Below are 24,973 nucleotides of genomic sequence, written 5' to 3'. Positions count from 1 at the left end.
TGGATTTAACAACCAGTTCATCCTTCAAATAGGCTGGAGCTGTGCTTCTCAAGCATTTATAAGTGATCAACATGAGACAGAAAAGAAGTCTAACTTTGATCGGGAGCCAATGTAGGCTTCTTCTGGCCTCAGATATATGGTCCCTTTTCTTGCGGTTGATGACTCTGACCGCATTATTTTGCACAAATTGTAATCTATTAGACTTTGTTTTTGACAAGCCAATAAGGAGACTACTGCAGTAGTCAATTCTTGATCCCATCAACGTTCTTGCAGATACTTCCCAATTCTCTTTTGAAATAAATGGGTGCGCGTGGGTCAATAGCTTGATATAATAAGAAGCCGAAGAAACCAAGCTGCTCACTTGGGTTTTCATGTTCAAGTTGTGATCAAGGTAAACCTCAAGGGTCTTGACTTTATTTTTAGTTTTGATTATACAACCATCAATCTGGTGCTGAGCATATCCCACCTCAGTCTTGCGAGTTTTAGCTTCAGTCCCTACTAGCATCAGCTTGGTTTTACTCGTATTAAGTGCGAGGCCGTTGTTGCACATCTAACTTTGTGTTAGACAATCAATCCTGTTAAATGTTAAGCTCATCCTCTAAAAAATTGCCCATCAGGGGGATGACACATTTTGTGTCATCGGCATAGTTGGTAAACTCGATTTTGTTGTCCTCCAGGATATCAAGGAAAGGGACTGTAAAGATGTTATAAAACACTGGCGACAAGCAGGTTCCCTGTGACACTCCTTGAACAAGCTCATTGGGTCTAGCATCCGCCAAGGCGCTGCTCACCCTACACTGGTGTTCGCTAAGGAAGGATTTGACCCACTGCACTGCTTGTATTGAGAATCCTGCCACCTCCTCCAACCTGGCGACCAGTAATGCATGGTCGACCAGGTCGAAGGCAGCGTACAGATCAAGGAGTATAAGCATGGTTGTTTCCCCCTGTTCCATGTGACGCAGTAGCCTGTACTTGAAATCCAGCAGCGCTGTCTCCGTCCCATGACTCTCTCTGAATCTGGACTGCCATCGGTTCAGGATGTTATAAGATCTGAGATGGAGAAGGACTTGCGAGTATGCCACTCAGTCTAGAATGTTGAGAAGAAAATGGAAGTTTGAGATAGGATGACAATTCAAGGGATCTCCCGGACAGAGATCAGGTTTTTTTGACAGGGGTGTGATCGACGAGTTCTTAATGCTTCTTGGGACACAACTGTCCCTAAAGGATGCATTCACAAATCTGCATAATGTCGAGATAAGTACAAAGGAGCATGCCTTAACGGCCAAGGCTGGACAGACATCCCTTTTCTTTTGCAGTTCATAGGTTTTAGGTTTTCAATGATCAGGGCCAACTCAGATTCACTTATAGGTTTGAACGTGAATTGTTCTCCCGGTTTCCATATTCTACTCTTGGTGTCCGAAGTGTCGAGGTTTTTCAGAGTAGTTGTTTTTTTGATAGGACAATCATGTCCTTGATGCTCTTTAAATTGGAGCCCATAGCATCTTGTACTAGATTACACCAGTCAGTGTCTCTAATAACTGACCCACTGTTATCTTGCTTGGAAGTTTCTAACTCAGTACTTTGAAGAATTCCCTGGGTTGAGAATGTGCCTTGGATATACAAACATCCAGGCTTGATTTTGTTGCTGTGATAACAGCTAACTTAAATCTTTTTACTGTAGTTTTATAAATCTCTTTGTCAGATAATGTAAGGGATCTTTTCCAGTTATAAAGTGATTTCGTTTTTTCACTTTTTAACGCTTGTAAGTCTGTGGAGAACCAAGGGTTAATCTCCCTTTGAATGACTTTCTTGTTACCCCATGGAGCTAGTATAGTCACAGCTTTCTGAAGGGTATATTTATTAGCCTCAGTGATTTCATCTACTGAGGTAGAGTCATTCACGTTCTGTTGCAGTGGGATCAATCATGGATCACGAGCTTCCAGCTTAAGGTTTATAAGGTTTCTACACTGTATCGTGAAAGTGATCATTTTCTTCCTCGTAACCTTTTATTCAGACAAAGCTTCAAAATGAAGAAGTGGTCAGACCAAGGGCAAGGGCATATATTCTGGCTAGCTAGGGAGATATTATGTCCTGCTACCCAGTCCAGCGAGTTGCCCTTAATATGCGTGGGGGTTTTCACAAATTGAATAAAACCAAGGTCTGTAAGGACTTTGTCAAAATACTTAGCTCGCCTATCACTCCCATCTAATAACCAATAGTTAAAATCCCCTAATAGTATAGTTTTAGAGCTAGATTTTAGAAAGGTTAGAAGTAGGTCACATATCTGGTTTGTGAAGTCCTGCACAGGGGAGGGGGATCGGTAAATGAGAATCACAATAATGGTATTCTCAGCATCAGTTCTGACTTTAATGTGGGGGTGTCACAGCTCTCCAGATTTATAGAATCAACTCTCGACAGGTCTAAGGTGTCTTTATAGATCATTACAATCCCCCCCTCTAGTCTGTCCTTGCACACAATATTGTGTCCCTGTGGTATGGCCAGAGCAAGCGAAGGCCCAGCTTGCTGCATGGCTCCACATCTCTGTGAGAGCACAGAGATCAATATTCTGTGAGGATATATATGTAGATAACTGCAAGGCATGCTTTATAAGGGACTGTGTGTTCAATAGTAAACATTTCAATATATGGCTAGCTTGCCATTAAGAGTGGAAGAAGTGAGTTGCTGAGTTATGCTAGCGTAATCATGTGTGGTTTCCGAACCGACTCTATTGTACTTGACAAAGCATTCTGTGTGTCCTGTCTGTGTATCTGCTGCATCTTGTAAAACTAAAGGGTTAATAACTAAGGGTGTTTTCATATTAGATACAACCCCCTGATTCATTCGCCTGGGTGGCTTTGGTTTTTCCGTATTGCATACCTGTGCTGAGGCTTCATTAATCTGCAGATTCTGTGTATTACTCCTACACAAGCATACGCGAGCTGCATTTTCGTTAATGCGCAGTGTTCTTTATAGGGAGTCTGCTTTTTCTTTAGCAATCATTGCTAAAATCGATGTGCAACTCATAGTGCCTTACATGGATAAAGCAGCAGAGAGACGTAGCCCCGTAGTCACTGGAGCACAACGGACCGCCACAGACCAGCTAGTCCCGTTGGCGCTGGCCAAAGAACTACAGCCCAACTGGGAATTGTAGTTCTTCTGGTAGAAATGTGAGTGAAGATATGAGGATCAAGCTGATGTTTGTTATTGTGGACTAGAAACCTCAAATAAACATGAGAAGGAATATTTGTGTAATAATGAGAAGAAGAAGCGCATGTGAGTAATACAGAATACTCAGGACTTGTCGCTCTGCTCGGTAAGGCCCAACAACGCATCATAAATCAAAGAGGAGCACTCCTGTAGGAGAGAGAAGTCCAGAAGATTCAAATACGCTATTTGGAGGAGCTGACAGAGAGACCGGGACGTGAAGTTTCCAAGCCTGGAGAGAAGCTGGCATGTGAAATCGACACGAGAGAAACTTGAAGTGATAGAGACTGAGGGATGAAAGCCTCAGGCAAGCAACCAAATCCAAGGTGGTGGTGTGACCAAGAGCCGGTGGTCTGTTGAGTTCAAGAACGACGCTGAGACCACAGAACCATTCACAACATGGAACGGAAGCCGCAAAAGTATGAGAGAAACCGAGGACAAATCAGGCAACCTGATGAACCATGTGAAGGATCCCATCACGAACGCAGACCCGGTGATGCTAAACCCAAGAGAAAGAGCTAATGGGGAAGGTGGGCTAGCTGGGATGGATACCGAATATAACAAAGGGAAGAATCATACTTGTCCCATTGAAGACATAAAACTAAAGTTACTGAAGAAGAATGGGAAGTTATGTGAGAACATTAATGCTCATCTCAGTAAAGACGGTATAATGGAGAAGGCTAAAAATCATTACTTAAACCCTGATGCACATAAGAATACAGAAAGAACAGTAGAGAAAAGTGAGAATCATTACTGGAACATTTATACTCGTCCCAGCAAGATTAAAGAGCCGTGGAAAAGTGATAATCATTGCTAGAGCCTTCACACTTTTTCTAGTAAGACTAGAGAGCTGGAAAAAGGGACAATTACCATTGGAACATGCATACTTGTGATAATCAGTATCAGAACATTTATACTTGTCCCCGTAGGACGAAACAGGTGAAGGAAAGCAAGAATCATTACTGATACATTCATACTAATGCTAAGCATAGCCCCATCTCTATCACCCCCTTCAGTGCTAAACTCTTGGAGATGTTTGTGTTCCCCCAACTGACCCAGCATACTGAGCTTGTCCGTTGCCTACACGACCATCAATCTGGATTCCGAGCATCCAGAGGCACAGAAATTGCTCTCCTGAACACCCGTGAAGAACTGCTTACATCTCTTGACTGTAACTCTACAGCTGCTCTCATTCTACTTGAACTCTCCTCAACATTTAATACGATCAACCACTCAATCCTCATAAAACCATATCTTGGAGTGGGCACTGGACTGGCCGACCTCCATCCTCACTACTGTCTCTCCCAGGTTATCCTGGGCTATTTCCTCTCTCCTGCCTCTATATCCACAGGTGTTGTTCCCAGGATCTCTAACCTTTCTCCCTGGCTCTTTAACATCTATATTGATCCACTTGCACACCTAATTTCAACTTTTTCCCCTTGCTTCCAGTGTTATGCAGTTGACATACAACTCTACTTCAAAATGTTCTCTGATCTTCTCCTTACTTCCTCCGTCTTTCCTGACTGCCTATCTACCATCCAGTCCTGGTGTGCCTACAATGATCTCTACCTCAATGCCAGCAAGAATGAGATCCTTCCCATTGGGACTCCTGCTCCCTCATTCTTCCCTTCACTCTGGCCTCCCCTTATGGACTCTCCCCCTTCTCCTTCATCTGAAGCCAGAAACTTTGGAGTCATCTACGACTCCTCTCTTTCCTTCATCCCTCACATTCAGGACCTTGCCAAGAAGGCCCACTTTCAACTGCATCTCCTCAAAGGAATCCTTCCTTTCCTCACTTTCCCACAGAAGCTCAATGTCTCTAGAGCCCTTTGTACTGTTTAGGCTGGACTACTGCAACAGCCTCTTCCTTATACCCTCTTCCTCTCTACGTCCCCTCCAGTTTATCTCTCTTTCTCTGCACTTGCACATTCTAAATGCTCACAAGGCCTTGTAGGACCGCCTCTTTCTTTCTCTTCATTGTTATATTTGTCTTTCGTTACCATGTTCCCTCCGGGTTGCCCAGGGGGTCGGCGCTTTGAAACACAATTACTTGCTGTATAAGCGCTTTACAAATGCACAATGAATAAATAAATGCTCGTCCCAGTAAAACCAAAGAAGTGAAGAAAAGTGAGAAGCATTACTGGAACAATCCTATTCGTCCCAGTACAACTAATAAAGTGGTGATGAATGAGAATCGCTATTGGAACCCGCATACTCGCCCCAGCGAGTATCAAGTGGTGGAGGATAGTGAGAATCCTTTGAGGGAACATTTCAACCTGGCCCATCCAGGAAGAGTGGACATTGTCTAAAGAAAAAATTGCACATATAATAAATAAAGAGAGAATAAGTTTGGAAGAGGAAATCCAATTGTCAAGGACACTAAGATAAATTCAAGAGCCCCATTTCCAAACTAGGAGCTGATCAAATTAATTGTCAAGAACTACCTACGAATAAGTTACTGAAGTGACTTTTTGCTGAAAAGCAGACCATAGAAGAAGGGAGTCAGTCTCCTGTGTGTTAGTAGGCTTTTAATAGTGACAGGGACAGAATAGCTTCGTTTTGGACAAAGGACAGATCCTTTCTTTTGGACTGACCAATGACTGACGAGCACCCCTATGTTGGGTTGGGAAAACCCATAGTATATGGCAAGTTAGGAGTTTGTACCTTTTCATTTAATTAATACACGTTTACAATGGAAGGCAGAGTCCTCTGTCCTTCTTCTGACCCACCACTGTTGCCACTGATGATTTCATTCAATGTCATCCAATTCAATAAAGATTGATTGATCGAGTGACATTGGGCCTCATTACGACCCTGACGGTCCGGTAACAATGGTGCCGGAGATGCAGAGTACAAGTTTGCGAGCCGGATAAACTCCCGCCCGCCAGGTCTGACCTGGCGGGCGGAACGGCGCCCGCTCGCAGACTTTGACGAAAGCACCGGAGCTGTTGCACATGGAGCCGGTGCTTCAGTCCTCCCCATTCCCATTGAGTCCTATGGGACTCGAATGGGAACAGGGAGTTACATTTTTTATGGCGCCTTGCTTCACGGATCGCCGGGGCTGTAATGCCCCAGTGATTCCCTAAAGCCAGGCGCTAGAAGAAAAACACAACTCTGGCGGCAGCCTGCCATTTTTAACGGCACGGATACCGCCGGAGTTGTAATCAGGGCCATTGTATCATTTGCATCTACACGAAGGAACATATTCAATGAAGCGTCTGGAATTACACACCTTCTCATCTTGCGTTGACTGTATTGGATACCTCTATCTACTGCCTGCATTCCTCGTCCATCTAAAAGTAGCCTTTATATTCTAAGATGCTATTATATTGGATCCATATAGTTATTGTATACTTTTGTTGTACAGCACTCTTGCTTCATAACTAGGGTTCTGCTATATACAACTCTGCACACACAGCAGCAAATATTGCATACTGCTCGTGCTGCAGAGTAAGGTACTACAAAGTTTGATGGCACCCCAGGCAAAGTCCCTTTTTGCTTTCCCTTCCTTTCAGCTGGGTCAGATTTATTTTGTGTAGGCTCAAAATCCTACCTCCAGGTGCCCCTCTGTCAGTGCCGCCTCAAGCAGCTGCCTAGAATTGTCCGATTGTAGCACTTCCAGTTCTTTAACTGATCCGTGGCTAGCCGTGGCAGATCCCTGGCAGTCTTCAAAAGGCGGTCTTTAGCCAGAGCTCTGCGGGGCTCCACCCCTGCCGCCCCCCTTCCCCACCCCTACCCGCCCCACTAGCCCAAGAGGCGCCAAACCTTTCAGGCAGCCCTTTATCAAACAGAGTTGTGTCCTTAAAGGGCTGCCCGCAGGGATTTCTTCTAATCTAATGATTAGAAGAAAAAAAAGAGAGGCACTCACCTTACAGGCAGCCCATCAATCACACAGCTTTGATGAGTCCAAGGGCTGACTGAGGGGTTAGATACCATTCACAAAGAAACAAAAGGAGGTGGGGCGCACTTGTATCAATTCTTTTGGTGCTCACTCTTCTTTTGTTTCTCAATCACTGGCTCCAACCTCCTGAGCACAGACCATGCTGCTGTGACAAACAACACAAATTACAAACGGAGTCAGCTTTGGCTTTGATACATTGATCCGAAACGACACGCAAACATATTTGCGTGCCTATGCGTTCATGGCTGTGTTTGTCTCGAGGCACCCTATTTGAATGTATATCAACATGTAAAGCGGCGTCATGGCATGTTGGAGCCGCGTCCCCAGTAAAGGCTTCCCCTCCTCCGTGGGAACCTGGCCATAATGCACTCTTCATTTTTTCTCGTAGATGGAACAGGAGAGGATGGCTGTCATCGAAAAGAACAACCGGCTGCTTTTGGACCGCATCGCCCACATCATGCGCAGCAAAGGGTCAGTGGACAACTGGAATGAATGCTACATCAAGAGGTGGGTCCAAGTGGCTGTCACATTCCCCCCTAATCTCGTTCCTGCTTCCCCGCGCCGCGCTGCCCCCACGAGCTGCCTAATGGCTATTCCTGGAAGCCACTCTAGCATCCTCCATTGTACCTCTGAGTAGGACGCAGATACGGAGAGCAAACCAAGGCTAATAGACGATAAGTAGGTCCTCGTTGCCGTTTATTCGCACTCCTTATCTCCGTAAAGCAGCCTCGTTCGGTCGGAACCTTCCGGAAGCAGAGCTGGCCGCTGATTGGCTCCATCTGTACCCGGCCTGACGTGCTCCTCTTTTCCACTGCTTATGCAAATGTTAATTGGCTGCGTCACTTAAAAGGAGTTAGCCTGTTTCTAAGCAGGCCTACTGTTGGCAGATGGGTGAAGTGAGGCACAGGGAGATAAAGTGATATTCCCAAGATCACACAGAGTGGTGCAGTGAGAACGTTGGTTGAATTGAATACAGTGAAGATTCTAAAAAATATCACAAATAAAAAAGGCCTGAGAATGTATATTTGTTTATTTGCGCTGGTTTGAGAAATGCATAGGTCACCTAACTGAAGCAGTGGAAAAAATATCGTCTTCTGAAACACCCTTATCAATTTCACCACTATGCCCAGGCCTGGCTGAGCATGTGTGGGGCCAATTCCAACATGATGGTTGCAGGCCCGGGCTGCCCAATTACACCCAGGAGTTTTAGGAGGTTAGCAAGCTCTATCACCCTGTAGAAGCAGGCCCAGGCTGCCCAATTACACCAAGGAGTTTTGGGAGGTTAGCAAGCTCTATCACCCTGTAGAAGCAGGCCCAGGCCGCCCAATAACACCCAGGAGTTTTGGGAGGTTAGCAAGCTCTATCACCCTCTAGAAGCAGGCCCAGGCTGCCCAATTACACCCAGGAGTTTTGGGAGGTTAGCAAGCTCTAGCACCGTGTAGAAACAGGCCCAGGCTGCCCAATTACACCAAGGAGTTTTGGCAGGTTAGCAAGCTCTATCACCCTGTAGAAGCAGGCCAAGGACTCCCAATTACACCCAGGAGTTTTGGGAGGTTAGCAAGCTCTATCACCCTGTAGAAGCAGGCCCAGGCCGCCCAATTCCACCCAGGAGTTTTGGGAGGTTAGCAAGCTCTATCACCCTGTAGAAGCAGGCCCAGGCTGCCCAATTACACCTAGGAGTTTTAGGAGGTTAGCAAGCTCTATCACCCTGTAGAAGCAGGCCCAGGCTGCCCAATTACACCCAGGAGTTTTGGGAGGTTAGCAAGCTCTATCCCCCTGTAGAAGCAGGCCCAGGCCTCCCAATTACACCCAGGAGTTTTGACAGGTTAGCAAGCTCTGTCACCCTGTAGAAGCAGGCCGTCCAATTACACCCAGGAGTTTTGGCATGTTAGCAAGCTCTAGCACAGTGTAGAAACATGCTCTGGCTCCCCAATTACACCCAGGAGTTTTAGGAGGTTAGCAAGCTCTATTACCCTGTAGAAGCAGGCCCAGGCTGCCCAATTACACCAAGGAGTTTTGGGAGGTTAGCAAGCTCTATCACCCTGTAGAGCAGGCCCAGGCCTCCCAATTACACCCAGGAGTTTTGGCATGTTAGCAAGCTCTATCACCCTGTAGAAACAGGCTCTGGCTGCCCAATTACACCGAGGAGTTTTAGGAGGTTAGCAAGCTCTATCCCCCTGTAGAAGCAGGCCCAGGTTGCCCAATTACACCCAGGAGTTTTGGCAGGTTAGCAAGCTCTATCACCCTGTAGAAACAGTCTCTGGCTCCCAAATTACACCCAGGAGTTTTGGGAGGTTAGCAAGCTCTATCATCCTGTAGAAGCAGGCCCAGGCCGCCCAATTACACCCAGGGGTTTTGGCAGGTTAGCAAGCTCTATCACCCTGTAGAAACAGTCTCTGACTGCCCAATTACACCCAGGAGTTTTGTGAGGTTAGCAAGCTCTATCACCCTGTAGAAGCAGGCCCAGGCCGCCCAATTACACCCAGGAGTTTTGGCAGGTTAGCAAGCTCTATCACCCTGTAGAAACAGTCTCTGGCTGCCCAATTACACCTAGGAGTTTTGGGAAGTTAGCAAGCTCTATCACCCTGTAGAAGCAGGCCCAGGCTGCCCAATTACACCCAGGAGTTTTGGCATGTTAGCAAGCTCTAGCACCGTGTAGAAACATGCTCTGGCTCCCCAATTACACCAAGGATTTTTAGGAGGTTAGCAAGCTCTATCACCCTGTACAAGCAGGCCCAGGCTGCCCAATTACACCCAGGAGTTTTGGGAGGTTAGCAAGCTCTATCACCCTGTAGAAGCAGGCCCAGGCCGCCCAATTCTACCCAGGAGTTTTGGCAGGTTAGCAAGCTGTATCACCCTGTAGAAGCAGGCCCAGGCTGCCCAATTCCACCCAGGAGGTTTGGCAGGTTAGCAAGCTCTATCATCCTGTAGAAGCAGGCCCAGGCCGCCCAATTACACCCAGGGGTTTTGGCAGGTTAGCAAGCTCTATCACCCTGTAGAAACAGTCTCTGACTGCCCAATTACACCCGGGAGTTTTGTGAGGTTAGCAAGCTCTATCACCCTGTAGAAGCAGTCCCAGGCCGCCCAATTACACCCAGGAGTTTTGGCAGGTTAGCAAGCTCTATCACCCTGTAGAAACAGTCTCTGGCTGCCCAATTACACCTAGGAGTTTTGGGAAGTTAGCAAGCTCTATCACCCTGTAGAAGCAGGCCCAGGCTGCCCAATTACACCCAGGAGTTTTGGCATGTTAGCAAGCTCTAGCACCGTGTAGAAACATGCTCTGGCTCCCCAATTACACCAAGGATTTTTAGGAGGTTAGCAAGCTCTATCACCCTGTACAAGCAGGCCCAGGCTGCCCAATTACACCCAGGAGTTTTGGGAGGTTAGCACGCTCTATCACCCTGTAGAAGCAGGCCCAGGCCTCCCGATTACACCCAGGAGTTTTGACAGGTTAGCAAGCTCTATCACCCTGTAGAAGCAGGCCGTCCAATTACACCCAGGAGTTTTGGCATGTTAGCAAGCTCTATCACCCTGTAGAAACAGGCTCTGGCTGCCCAATTACACCGAGGAGTTTTAGGAGGTTAGCAAGCTCTATCACCCTGTAGAAGCAGGCCAAGTTTTCCCAATTACACCCAGGAGTTTTGGAAGGTTAGCAAGCTCTATCACCCTATAGAAACAGTCTCTGGCTCCCCAATTACACCCAGGAGTTTTGGGAGGTTAGCAAGCTCTATCACCCTGTAGAAGCAGGCCGTCCAATTACACCCAGGAGTTTTAGGAGGTTAGCAAGCTCTATCACCCTGTAGAAGCAGGCCCAGGCCGCCCAATTCTACCCAGGAGTTTTGGCAGGTTAGCAAGCTGTATCACCCTGTAGAAGCAGGCCCAGGCTGCCCAATTCCACCCAGGAGGTTTGGCAGGTTAGCAAGCTGTATCACCCTGTAGAAGCAGGCCCAGGCTGCCCAATTACACCCACGTGTTGTGGAAGGTTGCAAAACCCTAACGCCCAAAGAAACAGACCATCACACTTTTATTTGTTTATTTGTGTATTTATAGCACGCCAGGAATACACAGGCATCAGGGCGCCACCACAAACAGCGCCACCATAAAACACAGAGAGAAACAAGGAGGCACAGGACAACATACATATCATACAAGACTCAACTACTAACCAGCTCCAATCGGAGGGATTCAACCTTCACTTGAAGAGCGCGGTTTTCATGCATGGAAAGTGCTCATATTTTTGTCTCCGGTGTCGTAGAAAGTTACAACACCTTGAGGAAACAAGCTCACACTAGCAAATCACACACATTTGTCCGGTTGCAGACCTCGACCACTGTGTGGAAACAGGCCCACACTGATAAAAAAAAGACACCTTCATAAATCCTACAGCACCAAACCTCATAAATTCGAGCCATACGATCCTGTTGCCTGATTTGACATCCTGGCTGTAACAAATAGAATTGCTCCAAATGTTAATGTTACAAAATTGCAGAATGCCAGGGACCTGCATTTCAGCAACGCTTGTCCACTGTTGGTTCCAGGATTTAGACAGATGAGGCCAAGTACCCCAGCATGTTTCACCCTTGCCTGACCACCGCACATTCTGAGGGTACAGGCCCACAGTTTAGGTTGATGTGGTCGAAACTATTTGATCATTTTAGGATTGCTCGAATTTCTTTTTTTGACAGGTTTATATATATGTGGGGAGAGAGTCTCTGCAGCCCCACTTAACCCCTCTACAGTCATTATATCCCTAAACCCACCCCTCACATATATATACAGCAAATGCATTACAAAATTGCGACCAATTCTGCTACGACCAAATCTCCAGTGCAGTAAACTGCCAATCCCGGTTTCACAGCTTGAACTGCCCCAGAGCGACAAACCACACTCCGGAGTCCTGGAAGGTGGAAACGCCTTGAGGGGACAGGCCTACACCCACAGTTGACTTGGGTGTTGCGGAAGCTTGCAGCGCGTGGCCACTATGGCGCAACCATGCTGAAAATGACCCACACTGACAAACTATAGCGTTGTGGAAGGTTGTATAACCCTACCACCTTAAGGGAAACAGCACACACTGAGTAAACAGAGTTACTTCTGGGGGAGCTAGAAGGGTGAACCCCCAGCCCCGAGTGAAGTGGTTCGTAAGGAAAGTAAACTGGAGGCAGTTTGTACCTTGCCACTCAGGCCATTGTCAGTGCGAAGAGGCCACACACATAAAAATGAACAACACATAATGTAGACCCAATGGAAAATGTGAACGCAACATGATATATAGCCGATTGGTTGGTGAAAAGGTCCCATCTTTCAAAGGTCACACTTAAAACATGAATTTTGCCTCACCACAGAAGCCTGCTTGCTGCAAAGTTTTGCGTTATTGTATCAATTGTTGACATTTCCGAAAGTAGAATTTGGTGGACCAAGTGTTTGCCGAGGTACAATGCAGATAGGCAAATACACATGTAAATCATGCCTGCCTTTGTAGGTCATGACACAATATGGTATGCCCTCAAGACATGAGTGTAACAAACACATGGAAGATTTTTTTTCTTTTTTTAACAATGCTCTCTTTCCTAACCAGATGCAATGCTAACATTCACCTAGCAGAAATGAATCGCCAACTAAAAAAGATGACACGGCAATACCAGAGGTAAATTATCTGAAATTACCATTAACACAAAACCATACACAAGATCAACATCTGTACCGTGAGTCCAAAACACCTAAAGGGGAAGCCAGTTCAGCCTTGATGGTGCCAGTACTGGTCGGAACGTGCTGCCTCCTTGCCCCCATGCTCCATGGCCTTTCATTATGGTTATTGGATGCACCGTAGACAGCCAGCGGAGACAGGCCAACCCCCTTTAATACAAGAAGAATTGGTGGATCCCTCCATAAAGTGTCCTTAGATCAGTGGCCTTTGAACTGTGAGGCTGGCCCCTCTAGGGATCCAAAAGTTAATACAGTGACTGCTTGTCATAGAAAACATAAGCAGAAATGGCATGTGTGGGGGTGGCCGCAGCAATGTCTTTACTCAACGGGGGCTTGGCAATAACATTTTTACTCAAAGGATTTGTGGGGTTCAGCATGAAAAAGGGTTGAATACCACTGCCTTAGAGCGATTGAGGCCCTACCCGATGCTTAGAGCATGGCTAACTGGTGGAGATGAGGCCATATGAGAAAATAAAACAGGTGTCTCTAATCTGCAGCTCGTGAGAAGTTATTGACTATGGGCCTCATTACGCGGTAGGCGGTAGCCATGGCGCTATTAGCGCCATGGCTACTCCCTTACTGCATTCCGGACCCGGGTTCCCGCAATAGGGACTTACCGGGTCATTCCAACTTTGGAGGACCCGGTAAGTCCCCATTCCGGGAACCATTCCCCATTCTCATTCGAGCCCCCATTGGGCTCAATGGGAATGGGGATGGAGCTAATAACGGTACCGCAATTTGCGGTACCGTTATTAGCTCTGAAGTCCTTTAATGGGTCCCTTCCATAACGCCTGGTAAAACCAGGCGTTAAGGAAGGGACCCGCTAAGGGACCTCGGCATAGGGTGGTAAGGGATTACCGGCACCGGTGCCGGTAATCCCTTACTGCTTACCGCGTAATGAGGCCCTATGACTCCCTTGCGGGCGGGGGCCGGGGGGAGCTGTCCTATAGGGAACTCTGAAGATTTCCCGTTAGGCCTCTGCACCCGGGGCCTCTTTTTTGTGGTAACCTATTTTATTTCCAAATGTTCTCATGAAAACACAGGGCCTTGCTGAAAATGTGTAATATGGGGGCACTTTGACAATTATTTCCAATTCCCAGTCCACCCCGGCTCCCATGATCCTTCCCCATTGCATATGGTGGCTAGAGACGAAGGGAGCTGTAGCAGAACATATCAGGAGAGGCAAGTATGCAGAACCCTGCAGTGGAACTTGCCAAAGCGAAATCCACGTGTAGACTGCCCAGCCACACACCCAGCGGATCTCACACCTCCTGAGCCATTCGACACCACGAAAATAATTATTATATGGTTCTAATCTCCCAACTCTCTCTCCTGATACAAACTACAGACCTCGCCAACTCCCAGTCTACAGTTTCAGAACCTCATTGTGCTATAGGTAGAAATTCACTTAGAAAGGGCTCTTGCACATGAATGTGTGGACTTTTGTCTGTCCACACATTCTTTACACAGGCAAAAAGAAATTGCCAAGCATTAAAGTTGTTGGTCTTTTTCTCCATCTTACAAGTGTTTTTCTCAGAGCCTTTGCCCCCATTTTAAGCAGATGTTGTCAAACTTCCTCCAGTTTGTGCACTTTCCCACCCCTAATGAAGCAAGCATTCTTAAATCCTTCAGGAGGAAGTGAGTGTGCATGCAAGAATGGGCAATGGATTGGGAATGTTTGGCAATACCTTTGGAAGTTCATTCTTGGGGATTAAAAGGAACATACTTTGCTCCCCCCACCGCCGGATTTATTTGCGGTAAAATGCGGTCAAGAAATACGGTGAAACGGGATTCGATGAAATCCCTGCAAGAAAATCACATCCATTCTGTGGCAGCAAGGGAGGCAATCACTTATGCATGCAAAGGAACTCAACAGTGCAGGTTGTGTGAAACTGACAGGAATATAGGTTGAACTGGAGCAGAGCTGTCACTTCACCAAGCCAAGAAATTAACCAATACGGGTCAGCCTTTTTAACCTCTGTGTCCACTTTCTCCATGCCCTTGCAAGTGCGCATCTGTTTCCTATCCTAATTGTATCCATATTATTGTGCTGTGCTACTGTTCAGCCATGTTGTGTAGTGCTCTGTTTGCGCTATTCAAAACAAATGACATACATGAATACATTACACTGGTGTGAGTGCTCCCCAGCTGCTGCATGGACCTGCTGTAACTCCCATCAAGGCCGATGTATGTGCGTTAGCAGGTAGTGGCGCTGGACACATGTGTGCGTGCATTCTTCTAGGTTGCACTTGGGTGCATGGCATCCGCCCACTGTGGATTGCGCATCCTTTACACATTTATCATTTGCAACGTGTTGCAGTCATGCAATACACTTGGCCCCTGTGTACTTTCTTTTAACACATTTCTAAAGTACTTTGTCTGAAGCTTATTTTCATCTCTGTGAGTACCCATGAGAATCATTTGCCACTGTTAGCAATCCTATGCTCTTTGCAGATGGCAGATTTGTTTCAAGGAAAAATAGCAAGTCAGCCCCTGTTGGTAATTAACTTCATTGCCTAAGGTATTTTTATTTTACCTTCGCATTACATATAAAAAGCATTAAAAACACCCTATTAGAAAAAGATATACTTTTATGACCTGGATTGTACATTTTGGAACAATCCATCTTTTAGAAAAGGTTTGGAATCAGACCCTCCCCATGCAGTGCCCTTCCCTCTGGAATGCCTTCCCACACCACCTATAAAGTAAGACTGCTTTCTTAAAATTCCTGGGTGCCTAGAATGCATACCTCTTCCAAGTGTCCTTCCTCTGGTGACTCCGACTCCAGTCCTCATGTGCCAAACTGATCTCATGTTTTCAGGACAGCAACTCAAAATACATTTCAATACAATAGAGTAGATTCCCCCAAAATAGCACACATAAAAAAGGCCTGAAGATTTTTTTTTAGATTTGCAAAAGTTTGAGTAACGCTCAGGTCGCCTAATTCTAAAAGGTGTGAAAAATCTATAGAGCAACCCCTCAAAGGTGCAGGCATCTGCCCAACAAAAGGTGATTTTTTCTCTTCAATAATTGGTAGTTCTACTTGAGCACAGGAGTTCCAAAAGTGATAAATGTTAGCCTTGAAGCTTATTATATAATTCCTTTAAAGGTGTAGGATATATCAGCTGGCAGGTGTTTTGCAGCACATGGTGCTTCGTCAAGGCTAGAAATGCTATGCTTCTGCATGAATTCACACAACTGACGTGTTATGTTATTGTGATTTATACTGCACACCGCTGTCATTTTCATGGTCTCCAGGCGCTCTGGCAGATCTGACAAAGATGGAGGGCTTAGTTAGTGGTATTGAGAGGGAAAAGCGCAAGAGAGCTTTGATGTGTTGTTAGCTTCAGTGCGGAAACACCAATGACTGTGTGCTGGTTTGTTTTATTTGGTATGGGTTAGGTCATGTTTGTTGTATGAGTGTGTGTGGGATGATTTGTGCGCAATTGGTTACGTTTTCTGTGGCGTATTGTGTTTAGTTGGGTGTTGCTGAGTGTGTGCATTTTGTGGTGGTTTTAGGTTTCTGCTGCGTTAGAGGTATGCATGCATATCGCTTAGTTTGCGGCTGTGAAACAACACACGGACACTTTTTTCCAGCTTATTCTTTGCAATTGAAGTCTTTCCATAGTGCCTACTAGCTGGGGGACAGCAGTGCCTTTAATGGCTGCTTTGAGAGCAGATGCGCCGTTGTGTGTTCTCTGGGTGGAGGAGTGCTTATTCGTGGCTACCCCAACGCTTATACTGCCCCAAGGCAGATGACTTATGTTGGAAGACTAGCTGATATATTTATTGCTGTGCGGGAAAGGATAAAGGCAACAACACCTCTAAGCACACTTGGGGACGCAGTGAGAGCGGACGTGCTCCATCCCCCTCCCACTTGCTAAAAGTTGGTAAGTGGTGGCTGCTGGCAGTAACGACTAGGAAGGTCTTTTCTCTCTTCCCGTTCACTCGGCCTTCGATTAGGATCATTCAACCTGCAACTGCAAGCTCGAGAAGGTGTAGGTGCCTTTCCCCATCTTACCACGTGTGAGAGAAAAAGAAATAAAATAGCAGGCAAAACCCCTTGTCGGGGAAAGTGGCACTGAGACCCGGCTGCAAGAGTTCAAAGGATGGTTTATTTCTCCAGCTAGGAAATAACCCAAAAAACTCTAACTCATTACATCAGTGCCAACATTTATATTAGTTAAAGTAACTCTAACAAAAAATACTAAATGGACCCGATTGGCCAGACGGTGTGGTGCTGTAGGTGTGGGTAGCATCTCTTCCTCCTGGTTGGCTGAGTAGCTGACGGACGTCAAACATCTTGCGCTCCATGCAGGTCAGGGTCCGGTCACTGTGGTCACTACCTAAGCTAGTATTGTTGTATACTAAATGACAAATTATTTAAAACATTTTATGCTACTTGTCAAATTTCTACATAAGTTACACACAATGATTATTGTCAGTACAATTGGGTCATTCGTGGCTTTAATTGAAGGCCTTGACCTTTATTGTGCATGTAAAAGAATCAGGCTATGTTTTGCATTTCTTTCTAGGTTTCAAACTCATTAGTGCAAGTAAAAGCATATATAATAATAAAAATGCTTAAGGTTAGTAGTGGGTGTGTTGGGTGGGTTTTGCAGCACCCAGTATTTGAACCCTGTGACTTTAACTGCAGTTGCGGTGCTGTACACCACTGTGTATTGACAATGAAATCTTGGTGAATTCCACCTTCTCACAAAGTTTCTAACGAGAATTTGCTCCCCTGGCATTAAAGGCCCCTCTGGACTGTCTGCTGTCGGCATGGAGGTGTCTGTTTCTACATCTTCAGTAAATGGTGAAACAATTTGTTTTGCTATGCTGCGTACTGCGCGCGTTAGCTGTGTTAGGTATTTCTTAAATTCTTCTCCCAGCACTGTGGCAGCCCTGTGCGCATCAGACGCTCTCCTAACAGGGGAGAGTGGTGTGCGCATTCTCCTTCCCGTCACGATGTTTTGTGCGGGCTTAAATGATGGTCCTTGCATGGCTGGTTTCTGAGTTGGAACAGTGCTAGGGGCAGACAATATACCCAATTTTTTTTCAACGTGCTGCATAATTTCGATAAATTGCTTTTAAGCAGCCCGTTGATCCTCTCCACAACTCCATTGGCCATTGGATGATAAATCGAACATAATGTGTGTTTCACCCCCAGAAGGGAGGTCACTTCTTTGAAGAGGTCATTTACAAAGTGCGTGCCGTTGTCTGAACGGATCACGTCACAGATTCCCCACCGTGAGAATACTTCTCGCACAAGAAACTTGGCAGCACATTTTGCATCAGGATGGGGACAGGGGCCCGCTTCCACCCACCGTGAAAAAGGGCGTACCACCAAAATCAAGTATCTTGCTCCGTTACATCTTTCTCCCATATCGGCGTAATCGATATGTAGTTCTCTAAATGGACCTGTAGGGCATGGCAAAGTGCGTACTGAAAGGCGCAGGAACACCCCACACCCTGGACCAGGGTATTAGGTAACAGGGTATACTGAAAAATTTGTCCAGAGGTTTTTTTTATTTTATAAAGGTATCACATTTTATTTACTAAGATACATTATTTTTTCAATGAATTAATCATCTATTAATATACACATTAAATTACATAAATGTTGCAGGAGAGCATGGTACACCAGATTCTAAAACAACCTAACACAACCAACATTCTTCAACAGTCAAACCATCATTTGTACCTCAAATCAATCAACCTCATTCATTCACAATAAAAATTTGGACCAAACAATTGGTGCAATATATATGTGTAGTAGCACTTCATTGATTAGCCCCACATAATCTTTGACATTTCATTTCATCCACATTCAGTATGTATTAGCACAATAATTGTCCAAAATTTGCTCTATTCCGCGGAGTGGGCGCATTCAACAAAAAATGACAGATCCCATCCCCGGATGTTCTTCTCCCGGTTTCGACGTTTGAGGATGATTAAACCAATGTCTTCATCAGGAAAACCAATTATTGCAATATAACAACTGAAAAAAAACAAAACAAAAATACAATTATATGCAATTGCCTAAACTAGCTGGCTCAAACTGACAACATACAATCCTTCAATTGCACTTTTAAAATTTTTAACTAGAGTCACCAAGAAGTGATCAGTTCCAAGGTGTCTCTTATTGTTCCAGAGTATAAGAAAGAAGGGGGGGGGGGGGTTTGTGAAGCCCTAGCACCAAGAAAGACACTGTGTCTAAAGTGAAATTACACCAACACCATGGAGAACCAGAACACCGAGACACAATGGCCGACACAGCCATGCTAACCTGATTTCCAGTGTCAAATGCTCTCAATGGTTGGAGCCCCAAATATGACTCAAAACGAGTTCAGAAGGATTCCAGATCTAAGAAATGTATGTAAACCATGATAAGTTAAAGAGTATTTAATTGAACTGCATGTCAGTTGTGTATGGCCAGGAGCACCATAGTTGGACCAACCACTCACCCCGGGCCAGATGTCAGAGATATTCCAGTATTGTGCCTACAAGTGCCACGTATGCCATCGAAGTAGATAAAAATTCAACTTGCACGGATCAAAATGTCATTGTTATCTGTGCAAAAAAGGGAGGAGGGGAGAATAAATATTTTAAATTAATTATAGAGCCTGATGTTTAGCAATCAGTCATAATGGCTGTATTTAAACGGTTGTGTTGAAATAGAAACACATACGGTTTACAAAAACGAACAGGCTTTCCGTTTTGCGGCTGTTAAATTTTAAATTGAACGGGAGCTGGAAGAGATAACATTCGTACCGCATAGGCGTGGAAATAAAATTCAATTACTTACCACTACCGAAAGCTGGACAAAGCCTCGCCTACTACAGAAGAATACTTCCAATTTGGACTCGTTTCCGATGTCTGCGGCTCTGGATCTCACACAAAAATACTGATTGCGTGCAGGCGTGGGGGCGTGGTGTTGAACGGGTCTCCTTGACATGGTCATGTGATTACTACAGAAGACGATCACGTGGGTGAAGTTCTGTAGTAATTAAAGGCATTCGTCTTAATTTGAGAAAACAAAAGGGAGGTGCACTATGTGCTACGCCAAAGAGCCTCTAAGTGGTGTTAAATTGTGTGGTTTGAATGTTGAAGAATGTTGGTTGTGTTAGGTTGTTTTAGAATCTGGTGGGCGTGGCAAAGTGCCACGCAGAGTTCGCAATGTCATTCCTGAATTGTAAGTTTGGCATGTAGTACATTCAATCACAAATTTAGTTAAGTATTCATGTAGATTAGGAACAAACCAATCCTCTTGAATATCTGAGGCAATGTGTTGTTTTGCAACGTGAGCTGGAAAATGCAGTTGTTGGAATGCGACTTCGAATAATTCTACTGGCATCACTACTTTGCCTGTCATTTCCTGTCTCCAAATGAGATCTGTGGCTGATTGTTTACACCCTCGTTTGCCTCACAACTCCTGCTCTTCTGGTGGAGCCCTTCTCTGGAGTTCTATCAATTGTGCTATGGGCGTGTTATTGTATGCATCTGTTGGTTGTTCTGCTGTGGTTGTTTTTACAATGTACTCGGATGTTGGTGTCTTATTGAAGTACGAGGCTTATTTCGCTGCTGCGTCGGCTGCCGAGTTCCCCAATGAGACAGCGTCTGTGTTATGGGTATGGGCTTGGCATTTAACCACTGCTACTACCGATGGTTCTGCTAAAGCTTCTATTACTTCATTTAGCAACGCGGCGTGTTGTACAGGGGACCCGTCTGCTCTTCTGAACCCTCTCCTTCACCAACGTGACAGCCCTGAGTGAACTGTGGTGGTAACATAAGCTGAATCTGAATATATGGTCACGGCACAACCTTTGGCTGTGTGTAACGCGCTGATTAGCGCAGTCAGTTCGGCTGCTTGTGCAGAGTAATGGGAGGGGAGGCGTTTTTGCACAATCACTTCATATGTGTCTTCTTCCATGCGCACTACCGCCATTCCCACATGTTTCTCTCCTGTCTCTGAATTTATGTATGCTGACCCGTCTATGAAATATATTTCACCTTCTGTAAGGGCGTTTTCGCTTGATTTGGGAATGTCATCGCCCTCTCCCTCGTATGTGCTACAATCGTGTTCCTGTAAATCCTCAGTTGTGCATGGCTCTGTAATAAAGGTAGCTGGGTTCACTGTTTTGCATCTTACCACATGTACATTTGAACTTGATATTATTATTTCATAAGCAGAGGCTCTCTGTGTTGTGAGGGTAGATTTTGATATTTCCAAGATAGCAAATAACGAATGTTCCGCATATAGCGTCACTGAACATCCCATTACGATCGTGGCACTTTTCTCAATGGCAAAGGCCGCTGCAGCAAGGGCCTGTTCACAAGCGAAATGTCCCTGCATTACTGGGTCTAATATTCCACTGTAGTACGCTAATGGTTTATGACCTAGTGATGTCTTTTGTGTCAATACTGCTGTCATTAATGTTCCATTGCTGTGTGAAAACAGGAAAAATTCCCTTTCATAATCTGGATTTGCAAGGACTGGGGCATCTGAAATAAGGTATTTTAATCGAGAGAATTGAGCAATTGTCTCCTGTGTCCATTTTATTGGGGCTCTGTTCTTTTGTGCTTCTTTTAGTGCTTCTTGCATTGGCCGTGTATATGCTGCGTAATCGAGGATCCACGCTCGGCAATAGTTACATATGCCAAGAAATTTCTGCATGTCCTTCACTGTTTTTGGTATGATAATGTGTCGAATGGCTGCTGCTCTGTCTGGTAATATTCTTTTTCCGTCTTTAGATATTTGCTGGCCAAGATACACAACGTCAGCAAGGCAGTATTGTAACTTTCCTTTGTCCACCTTGTATCTGCTGGCAGCCAATACGTTAAGCAGTGTTATAGGGTATTCTCTACACTCTTCTTCTGTTTTGCTGCAGACAAGTAAATCGTCTACGTACTGTATAATGGTGCTCCCTACATCTATGTTGCCAATGTCTTCTCATAGTACTCTGTTAAAAATGCTCGGGCTTTCGCAATACCCCTGTGGGAGTCTGCGATGTTCATATCTGTTGTTTCCTAATGTAAAAGCTGTAAGGTACTGTGATTCTGGTGCGAGTGGCACAGAGAAAAAGGCATTTTTCAGATCAATGACAGTGAAGCAAGTTGCCTCTTTTGGTATACTGCACAATATTGATGACGGGTTAAGCACTAAAGGGAACTCTTTTTGATGACATCATTGAGTGGGCGGAGGTCCTGGACCATTCTCCATGCCCTTCCTTTTGCTTTCTTAATTGGAAGAATCGCTGTGTTGCATGGGGAAGTCGATGGCACTAAGATCCCTTGGCTTAGGAATGCATTCACTATTTCTCTAATACCTTCCTCTGCTTCTTTGGATATTGGGTATTGTTTCACTCTGGGTGGGAGGGCACCTGGTTTCAATTTTATTTTTATGGGAGTTACCTCATGCAACAATCCTACATCGTGTGGTCCCGTAGTCCAAATTTCAGGTGCTACCCTGGCCATGTCTTCTTCAAATATTGTCAGTGGGGCCCTTATGTTAGCCATGATTGGGTTGTGTATTTCTCTGTATTGAATCATAATGTCACATGGTATGCTTATTTCCATTATTATTTCTCCATCCCCTTCGTAGTCAGTAAACAATTCTTCATCAGTAATATCTTTTAGCATTATGTTTGGCTCTATGCATAGCACACTTCTCCACTCGCGTCCTTGCGTGTCCAGGCCTATGACCACAATGCGTTTGTTGGAAACTTGAACTGCCTCAATGTCTATAGACATAATTGTGCCTGGCACTACATCTGTTGGTGTGATTGGGCGGAATATGAAATCGGATGGTTTCTCCACTCTTTTTGTGTTATTTCAGGCACTACTCGGGCTAATACCTGTATTCCATAGACGAACATGTCCATGTCAATGGGAATCCCTCTTACTGCAACTTCCTTTGTAATCGTACTTATTAGCAAGAGTGCCCGTACGGGGCATACCCCTGGCGTTGAGCACACTATTCCTCTTTCAGTAAAGGCTATGGTCATGTTTAACTTACTGAGTAGGTCTCGTCCCATCAAATTGATTGGCGCGTCTTCGTAATACAATAAGGGTGCACGCACTGTTTTTCCCCCCACTGTTACATCAAGATCTTTTGTATAAGGAACTTTTAAAATAGCCCCAGAGAACCCCTGCGTCTCCAAATTTCTTCCCGAGAGCTGAAACCGCCCTTCCGTGAGGCATGATTTTTCTGCTCCAGAGTCTACCATAAAGATAAACTGCTTGTTTCCTATCTCTGCCGCCACTAGTGGTTCCTCATTTGCATTTTGTGTGGTGGATAGGACTGGACACGCAAGTGCTCCCTGTGGGCTGTCCTAGTCTTGGTATCTTTGCTGACCTGGCATTGAAAAAACGTTGTCACCCACGACCGCCGCAGTATGGTGCAGGAGCACTGTTTGCAGCTGCTGCAAAAGGGTTATTGTTTATGTTCCCTACTGGGTTTTGTCTCGCCATGGGCTGTAGTGCGTTTTGCTGTTGTGGCCGTTGCTGTTGTTGCTGCTGCTGTGGTGGGGCTGGCTGTCTCTGTTGCATTTGGGGGTCATAGCAGTATTGATCCTGTTGTCCCCCCATCCCCATTGGAGCTCCACAAGGGCTACCTGGGTGTGGGCAGCCCCACCCCTGTTCATTGTTCATGGGCTGTTGCTGCTGTTGAAAATACCCCGATGGTCGCATTCTACAATCTCGTGAATAATGTCCCCATCTTCCACAATTCCAACACGACCCCTGTTGTCCTCCCCTTGGTCCTTGCCCACCATACCCTCTGTTTCCCATTCCTCCGTATCCTCCCCTTTGCCCGCGGTACCTACCTCTTCCTTGGGCCGGCCTGTTCTGCCACTGCGATCCTTGGCATGGTTGTTCCTCTCCGTTCCACTGTCCTTGGTCCTCTCCAACCCACTGTGCTGCTATCCCGACGGGCCTTCCTCCCACGTTTTCTTCTCCCTCATTTCCTCTGTCTGCTGTTGCACTGGCAGTAATGGCGGTGACCTTCACTCATTTCGTCTGTACTAATTTTTCCTCGTCAGCCAGCCTCTTTTGCGTGACCTCCTTTTCCTTCTCTTTGATCCTCCTCCAGTGGTGTACAATTATGCTCTGAATTTCAGGCCACCCTTTGGCTTCGATCCCAGATATTTTGTCCAAGGCCTTCTGCACCTCTTTCGGCAACCCCTTTTTAATGATAAAATAGCATAAAGCTGTTGATTGATTCCATGCCGTGCCAGTTTCGCTTCTCCATAAATCTTGCACTCGCAAAATGAATTGCGCAGGATCCTCGTTCTCCTCCATCGTACACTGCATCACTGCATGTAAATCTGGAACATCTGGAAATGCACGCCGCAATGCATGCCACACTTGTGCTCGAACATTGTTAAATGGTGATCCATCGTGTCGTTCACAGCTCATTGTTACTCCCGGGAACCCTGCCCTTTCCCAGTTTCTGTCTGCTTGGTCCCCGATTGCTGAAACTAATAGACTTTTTACATCACCTGTAGCTAACGGCACGCCTGCCGTGTTCTTCTCAAATACATGTATCCACTTACCTGCCCCTTCCGTCAGCAGGGGGAGGAGTTTTAACAGGTTGGTTTCGTCCATTTGGGCCCACGGAATGTAATTTGGCCTACCTGATCCTTTATGTATCAGTGGCATTTGTAGTTTTTGTTTCTTTCCCATTCTGCTTGTCTTCCCTTTTTTCACTTTACTTACCAATATGTTTCCTATTCTCCCTGTTCGTTGTCTTAATCTACCTTGCCATAATGGTGGCGATAGTGTGTCTGGGTAACGGTGATTTGGTAGTGGGGATCCCTCCGCGGCAGCTGCCTCTTCATATTCATCTAAATCGTCCCATATTTCTTCTATTTCTCTAACTCGTTATTATCCTCCCAGTTTTCCTTGGGTTCACTTCCTGGTCTTCCACTCTGGTCTCCACTTTGTTGACTCTCTGGTGTATCTGGGCATATAATTCTCACTGGCTTGTTATTCAATTGGAACAGGAACTGTCCTGACTGCCACTCTTGTTCTTGCCTCTGCTGCGATAACGTCCCTTGTGATACTATAGACTGCCCTGATACCGAGGCTGCTGGGGTTGCATTGCTTGCTGCCCTTATCAGGGGTGTGAGATCTGCCAGTGACAGCGAGGGCACCTCCCCC

General features: G+C 45.7%; 1 protein-coding gene across 1 annotated transcript in view; it reads left to right on the top strand.

Annotated features, from left to right (window-relative positions):
- CFAP97D1 (CFAP97 domain containing 1) overlaps positions 1-24,973 on the top strand; it is a 624,049-nt gene that overhangs the window by 368,564 nt on the left and 230,512 nt on the right. Inside the window, exon 3 of the mRNA XM_069634404.1 lies at positions 7,494-7,612. Coding sequence (XP_069490505.1) covers positions 7,494-7,612 — 119 coding nt within the window. The remainder of the gene's footprint in view (positions 1-7,493; positions 7,613-24,973) is intronic.

This window comes from Ambystoma mexicanum, chromosome 13 (assembly GCF_040938575.1).
Source record: "Ambystoma mexicanum isolate Mex_15411 chromosome 13, UKY_AmexF1_1, whole genome shotgun sequence".
Taxonomy (NCBI): Eukaryota; Metazoa; Chordata; class Amphibia; order Caudata; family Ambystomatidae; genus Ambystoma; species Ambystoma mexicanum.
The sequence above is the reverse complement of the archived record's forward strand: the minus strand, read 5'-3'. Positions and strand labels throughout refer to the sequence as shown.